The 8046-nt window shown below is 34.8% G+C and overlaps 1 protein-coding gene across 1 annotated transcript; it reads left to right on the forward strand.

The window, feature by feature from the left end:
• The first annotated feature begins 1268 nt into the window (after window positions 1–1268).
• LOC114754245 (uncharacterized) lies at window positions 1269–2201 on the forward strand. The gene is made up of 4 exons (XM_028943034.1): window positions 1269–1299; window positions 1410–1775; window positions 1862–2102; window positions 2179–2201. The coding sequence occupies exons 2-4, from the start codon at window positions 1461–1463 to the stop codon at window positions 2199–2201; spliced, it is 579 nt and encodes a 192-aa protein (XP_028798867.1). The 5' UTR covers window positions 1269–1299; window positions 1410–1460.
• The last annotated feature ends 5845 nt before the right edge of the window (window positions 2202–8046 follow it).

Consider the following 8046-nt stretch of genomic DNA (forward strand, 5'->3'; position numbering starts at 1 on the left):
TATTTTATGTTACTGATCCAGCAAATAAAAAATTGTCTATTGTCCTTCAAAGTAAAAAGCAGAAGGACAGTGATCCTACCATGAATCTTGATGAGACACCACCTTTTGCTTCAAATCCGCCTAGACCAAGTGAAGTAGAATTGGTAGATAATGATGAATATGCTGCAAGAGATGATCATTGTGAAGGGATATGGGACAATGCATAAAGTCAGATTAAGTAATGTAATTTTGCAACGTACCTTGTGTTATTTTCTTTCATTTATTTCATTGCAATGTACTTGATATTATTTATATATTAATACATTTCACTATAATTTACTTATTTATCTAATTTTGGTTTTTCAACAGGCACATGGAGGAGGATTTTGATGCCAATATGGAGGAGGATTTTGATGAATATGGAGGAGGATTATGACATCGATGATGTCAATCAGCCGGAAGGAAGGAAGGTTAGAGGTAGTACAAGGCTACCAAAGTTAGCAGTACGTCATGGTCGTATTCAGAAGAAGCATGTGGATTTTGATGCCAATATGAATCCAATTGGTGAAGAGAAGGACAGATTCATTAGCTATATAGGCTCCGTTGCCCGAAGCAAAGTCAATATTCTATGGCCTAATTGGAAGTCAATTTCTAAGGAGACGAAGGATAGGATTTGGGAATATATTTTGGTATGTCACTTTCTAATTTTATTTCATTTGTTTTATTGTAAATATAGTTATAACTAAGATCTTAAACTCAAACATATATATTTTTCTTTGCAGCAAACGTATGACATCCCTCGTACTGAGCAAATGAAAAAGCATTTGTTGCAGCAAGTTCGTCAGCGCTGGAAAGATTTTAAGCACACACTCACGAGCCAGTATGTGCGAGGGCCTAGAAAGATGATGATCCGTGCGAAAAATACTCCTTCCTTGATCCAGATGATTGGAGGAGGTTTGTGGCATCACGGCATGATCCTAAATTTCAGGTACATTGCCTTATAAAGCAAAGTCATTGATTTAATTTACTTCACTTACTCAATTTACTTTGTTTTCTTTTCCACAGGAATTAAGTGCGATGAATAAAGAAAGGCAAGCTAAAAATTTATATCCGCACTATTTATCCCGTGGAGGTTACAAGATGCTTGAGGAGAGGATCATGCAGGATGACTTTAAGGCGATGCAGGAAGCTGCAAAATCTGATCCTAGTATCGTTGTTCAGACCCCACCTCCTCCTCCACGTCATAGAAAATGGAAGGAAGCAAGGATGAAGAAGGGTCAATATATTAATCCAGCAGTTGCTGAGATTGCTAAAAAAATTGTAAGTTGTATACATCAAATAACTTTAACTTATGGTAATATTCCTTATATTTTATCATTAATTTTCTATTATACTGTCATTAATTTTTTATCATACTTAAAATGTTATAGGAGGTACTTGAAGAGCAAAGCAGTGAAGGTTCATTTAGTCCGAGTGGAAGGATGGACATTTTAGCGACAGCGATTGGGAAGCCTGATCACCCCGGACGCGTTAGAGGAGAAGGGAGGACAGTTGGTCTTACCCAATATTTTGGACAAACTTCACGAGCTTCTCTACGAAGTCAACCCACTGATGAGATGATAGCTAAACTTCGAGACCAAGTTCGTGATGAGCTCCAATCTGAGCTAGAGGTCAAGATTGAGGCCCAGTTACGCCAGTCACTTCGAAAAGAGCTTATGGCTGAGCTTCGTGATGAGATGAAATCTATGGTCTCTAGCATGCAAATTGGGACAGTTCAACAACAATGCACACCCCAGGTTTGTAATCAATTTCACTTAAATTAATGTTGAGTTTTACCAACGTTTTTTTAATTTAATTTAATACTTGCATTTCTCTCATTTAGGATTCCCCCGTCTTTCCTAGCACTAAAAACAGTTGTAATCCACCGGGGGCATTGGGAGAGCATGATCCTAGTAGTCCCACGCCGGACTTTGGACAACCTTGTTGTCTTCGTTTAGAGGTCCCAAGGATGCGTGTTGTTGCTGACGCTCTCCTCTACAATCAAGGGAGCACTATCCATCACCAACATATTCAAGAGGACCAAGCGAGGGTTACAGTTACGACTGTTCGAGAGGGAGAGACAGGTGCGGATGTGCCATTCCCGACTGCTGAAGTTGTGAAGTTAGGTCAGGCAATTGGAACTTTCATTCTTTGGCCTAGACACCTTGTTGATGAGGAGATAATACCTGTGATGGTAAGAAAATGTTATTCTATATTGTGTGCATTTTTTTAACATAATACTTATAATACTTATTATGTTTATTTGATGTTTCATTAGGACCAGGAAGATGTTAATAGATATCCCTGCTTGGCACAATTATATGAGGAATATAAAACAATTAACAAGGTCGACATAAAGATGCCTGTAGGGATTGTGGGTGAAGAAAAATCATATTTCTTTGGACTTGACAACAAAGACATCAGGGATTTCTTATCCTTGAAGGAGTTGGACATAGCATGGGTTCAATTAGCAATCATGTAAGTTTACTTTTTCATTTCTAACTTAAATTTCTAATTTCTTACTTTCACATACTAATAATTATCTTATTTCAATTCAATGATAGCTTCTTCCATAACAAATGCATGTCATCAATGGAGAAGAGAAATTTGTATGGATATTTATGCCCTGCAAGTGTCCAGAAGAAGTACAACCCACTAGATAGGAGAATCAGATATGTGGGCAATACGATTGGAGACACTAAATTACCTTGTTATTTGGCACCAATTATTGAAGGGCAAGTAGCTTAATTATATTTATTTATACATACTTAAATTGTTAAGAATTATTGTGATATCCAGTAATGTATAAGTCTTACTCTATGATGCAGTTGTCATTGGAGTTTGTGTGTTTCTTGTCCCATTGACAATGTCATCTACTGGTTTGATCCCTTGGGTCGTCGTCCAAGCAGTGAGATGAGGGGCGTTTTCAACACGTAAGTACCTTAATGTAGATCAATAATTTTGTTTTCAATATAAATTATTTAACTTGTGCTTTCATTTGCTTATAGGGCTTTAAAGACTTATTATATAACCGGTGGGAAGCGTTCCGGGAAAAATGGCTCAACAACTTGGGTATATCCTAGTGTGAGTACTTTAAATTGAAGTTCTTTCATTGATGGCAGTTATTTTATATATGAATTTGGATTATCATTTCCTTGTGATTTGCAGTGTGCTAAGCAACAAGGGCCAACAGAGTGCGGATATTACATTATCCGTTATATGTTTGAGATTATTGAGAGCGGATGTATTACAAAATTTGATGAGGTAAGTAAATATAATTTTAGTTTTGTAATAGTTGAATTTTTAAATTGAATTGTTACTTATTTTATTTTCTTCCTATGTTTAAATTTGTTCATTTGTCAATTTACAGATTTTTGATAATGATTGTTCATATACTATTGATGACATTAACTTCATCCGAGACCTTTTGGCACAGCAACTGCTTCAAGAATTGTGGTCCAGGGATTGAGCAAGTTTATGTTTAGAGACAATAGGATCAATATTGACTTTTGTAATTTGTTCTTCTTTTTTGACTAGTTAGTTAATTAATGTGTCTATATAGATGAAGTTATGATGTTGATATGTCTTGGCTGAAAATATTGACTGGTTCATACTATTTCAACTTGCTGGAAAGTGGCTATTATGGCTATTGTGGCTGTAGGAGAAGCAGTATATACGAACTGAATCTTTTTTTAAAAAAAACAGAGCACATTCACGTCTGTTCAGCGAAAAACAGACGTGAATTCACGTCTGTTTCTTCTAAAACAGACGTGAATTCACGTCTGTTTACCAAAAACAGACGTGAATTCTCGTCCGTTCCAAACAGAAGTAAAAAGGGGGTACTTTTTATGTCCCTTCTTTTCATGTCCCCTGCAAAACAGACGTAAAAAGTCATGCAAAACAGAAGTAAAAAGTCTTCATTGTAGTAGTGACAACAACTTGCAGTGGCAACATACTCTGACTCAATAGAGGATATAGCTACCGTTTTTTGCTTTTTACTTGGCCATGAGACTAGACATCCTCCAAGGAATTGACATTGTCCACTTGTGCTTTTTCTATCAGTTTTATATCCATCATGGTCAGCATCTGAGTAACCCAGTAAGTATTCTGCTCCTCTTTTCGAATAGCATATCCCCAGATTTGGTGTTCTGGCAAGATACCTGAGCATTCTCTTGATAGTGTTTTCATGTGATTCCTTAGGAGCTGACTGATATATAGCACACATTTCTACATTAAATTAAATGTCTGGTTTGCTTGCTGTGAGATAGAGTAGTGATCCAATCATTCCTCGATATCTTGTTAAACTTACATTCTTGCCTTTTTCATCTGCATCCAGAGATATCATTGAGCTTATTAGTGTGTTTGCACCTTTTACCTGATCCAATCCATATCTTTTTAGAAGTTCTCTTGGGTATTTCATTCATGATATAACTATACCATTCTTCCTCTGTTTGATTTGCAATCCCAAAAAGAAATTTAGCTATCCCATCATCAACATCTCGAATTCTCCCTACATCAACTTAGCAAACTCTTTACAAAGATCTTCATTAGTAGCCCCAAATATAATATCATGTATATAAATTTGCACTATTAAGAGTTCTTTTTTTTTAAAAATAAAGTGTTGCATCAACCTTGCTTCTTTCAAAACCTTTTCTATCAGAAATTGCTAAGGCATTCATACCAGGCTCTAGGTTCTTGTTTCAAACCATGTAATGCCTTTTTCAATTTATAAACATGATCAAGAAGGCTGGGATCTTTAAAGCGAAGGGGTTGTTGATAAATACTTCTTTCATTATGTAACCGTTTAAAAAGACACTTTTAACGTCCATTTGATATAATTTGAAATCTTTTATACAAGCAAAGGCTAGGGGTACTCGTATGGCTTCTAATGTAGTTACTAGAGCACATGCCTCATAATCAATACCTTCCTCTTGCTTATAGCCTTTTGCAACCAATAGAGCCTTGTTCCTGACAATTTATGTAGATTTATCAACCTTATTCTTAAATACCCATTTAGTGCCTATGACTGGATGGTTATTAGGTTGGGGTATGTCATACCTTATTATTGAATCCACTTAGGGTTTAATTAAAATCATTTTAGACCACCTTGGATGGTCTTGGGCTCCAAAATCCATGAAAAACGCTGATTTTCGGATTTTTATTGTTCATTAGGTAAAAATCCAGTTTTCTGACCCAAATTCAAAAATTCATAACTTAATCTAGAAAAATCAAAATGGAGTGATTCAAAATTATATAAAAAGATTTTTGAATTCTCTTTCAAGAAAAAATAATCTTATGAACAATTTCATTTGAAAAAGTGTCAGGTTTTTGTGAAAGTCACTTTTGTCCATTTGGCAAAAATCCTTTTTCCAGATTCTGAACCTTAATTTTGAAAAATCATTAAAAATCGTGTAGTTAGTCATTTTTAACATGCTGCCTACCGATTTGAAGGTCATGATGTCAAATTTAAGCACATAAAATTTTGTGCAGAAATTTGTTCAGTAACTTAATAAAATGTAGCTCTAATTTGGCGTCCTGCTTAGAGATTACAGCTCCAACCATACATGCTTATACATAACCAAATATAAATATTTCCTCATGGCTCATCACCATATTTATCCTTGGATTTGCAGCCTCCCTTTTGATGATTCAGTCCCTAGAATATTAGGTTACATATGGGGGATGAGATTTCAATGAAATCCCAGTAGCAAGATTAATCAACCAAAACATCAACATGCATCAATTACAAGCATTCCAACCTTTTGCTATTAATAGGGAACTACTTTACCTCATACATGTAGCACTCTAACATGCAATAGCTAAGGCATATAAAGCAAGGAGTATAGCTACACAATCATCATCATTATCATTTAGCTCAATCATATAATAGCACATGAAATTGCATAGCAATCAATGCAACACTCAACATTAAGGTCAATTAAATCTTACTACCTTAATCCAATGCTCTTGATTCTTTGACCTTCTTCCTCTTCTCGACAATTAACAAACCCTAATCATGATATATCACAAAAAGGGCAGCAAGGGTACCAACCATTTCATATAAAATTAATAACATAATTCAAGTAACTCCTAAACCCCTTAAAGCTTCCATCTTTGTTCTTGAATTTTTAGAGTTTATTTCCTTAACCCTAAAAATTCCCTCTTGGCTCATTCCTACATGATTTTTCATGTAGATTCCAAATATCTACTTAGATTTAAGAAAATAAAACTTCCTCTTCCAGTTTCAGCCTGGCCAAACCACTATGGTTCATTTTCCAAAAATTACAACTTTGATTTTATGGCTTCCAACACTTATTCTTTAGGTTTATCCTACACCATTTTCCATTTTGAACACAATGGAAGCCTCAAAAATTTGAAAAACACATCCTAGGGTCTAGTTCTTACTTTGCCCGAAATGGTCCTCATGCAACATAACAAAGAAAACACACCAAAATCAACCTACAACCACTTGTAACTACTAGGATCTATCATGCTTTGAAGTGTTATAGTAAGATTTAGCAACCAAACTTCCTTTCCCACTCAATAAACATTTCGGCCAGCTCATGAAAAAGGGGAGAGCCAGAAATTCTAACCATACAACTCAAGCAAACAAGGCAAGGAACAACTTAGAACCAAAAACTAACCTTGGATCTTAGTTGGATGATCAAAGTTGCTCCATTTCTCTTGATTTCTCCATCAAGCTCTCTTTTTTTTCCTCTCTTCTTGCCTTGGCCAAAACACTAATCAGATTTTAGGGGGAGGAAGAGCTCAATTAATGCACCAAAATATCCCAACCACCATCATAAATAAGTTGCCAAGTGTCACCTTCCTACTTAGTCTTGAAATTTCTCTCTTAATTAAGTAAATCATAATGTAATTTAATTCCAAAGTCAAGATCCTCTCCACTTAATGCTTGACACTTGGAAAGCTTTAATTACCATCCATTAGGGGCTTGAAAAGTGGCAACTTGTGGGCCAAGTAAAGTGTAAGACTCTAGTTTTCACTCTATCGGTGCACTTTTACTCCGAGTTTGATTTCTTTTCTATAATTACAGTGCTCTAGCTTCTGTAATTATTTTTTGTCAGATCCATAAATTATTCTCCTCATTTTTATCTTCCCAAATTACCCTCTTTGTCTCAAATTTAATTTCCCAATAATAAATAAAAAAGAAAACTAATTTCCTTCTTTTTAGTGATTTTTCCAATTTTCAAAGAAACTGGGAAAAATGTTGGATACTTGAGGATCTTCTTTTAATTCCATAATCTCTTATAATTTCTTGGGATATCATAGGAATTTTCTTGGGATTTTATTCTCCTTCCAAATATTTATTTGGAATTTTCCAAATAAAAGGCCTTAAATTCCTTTGTAATTTCTCTAAGAGTAATTTGGTCATAAAACCAATTTTATAATCCCATATAACTCTCAAAGGATATCATCCTTATTTTTTCTTAATTTTTTGAGGCTTGGAAATATTTTTTCATAATTATTCTTGACTAATTTTCCTTGATTAATCAAACTTTTCATAATTGGCTTGGAAAACTATAATAATTATTTTCCACTAAAATTCTTCTATTTCTCCTTGTCATTTTTTACCCTTAATTATTTAGGAATATCCCTATTCCTAAATGTCATATTACTGGATGTGACAGGGTACCAAGTCCCAAACTTGATTCCTCTCATATCGATTCAACTCTTCCTACATGGCCCCTATCCAAAATTCATCTGATAGAGCCTTATCAACATTGGTTGATTCAATGTTTGAAATAAGTACATAGAAACACACTTCATTAAACACTTGTATCTAGGTCTTAACTCCTTCATTGACTTCACCAATGATTTGGTCTAGAGGGTGGTCTTTGTTATGTCTCTAAGAAGTGGGTTGTTCTAAATTATCCTGAGAAAACATTTCATTTGATTTGTCTTTTTTTTTCATTTTTTCATTTGATGACTTGCCTAGATTCAATTTTTCTAGACCTTGAACAATCTCAGCATCATCATCATCTAGAGGTTTTGAGGTTGACTCAGTTT

The sequence above is a fragment of the Neltuma alba genome, unplaced genomic scaffold (assembly GCF_004799145.2).
Source record: "Neltuma alba isolate B1F8T4 unplaced genomic scaffold, ASM479914v2 tig00010124_pilon, whole genome shotgun sequence".
Taxonomy (NCBI): domain Eukaryota; kingdom Viridiplantae; phylum Streptophyta; class Magnoliopsida; order Fabales; family Fabaceae; genus Neltuma; species Neltuma alba.

Bases quoted from the DNA above. Each gene is read 5' to 3' on its own strand.
- LOC114754245 (XM_028943034.1), top strand. From the start codon at position 1,461: ATGGACATTTTAGCGACAGCGATTGGGAAGCCTGATCACCCCGGACGC. The intron at 1,776-1,861 runs GTTTGTAATCAA...TCTCTCATTTAG, and splicing joins AACAACAATGCACACCCCAG to GATTCCCCCGTCTTTCCTAG. The intron at 2,103-2,178 runs GTGCGGATGTGC...TCTTTGGCCTAG, and splicing joins TGTTCGAGAGGGAGAGACAG to ACACCTTGTTGATGAGGAGA.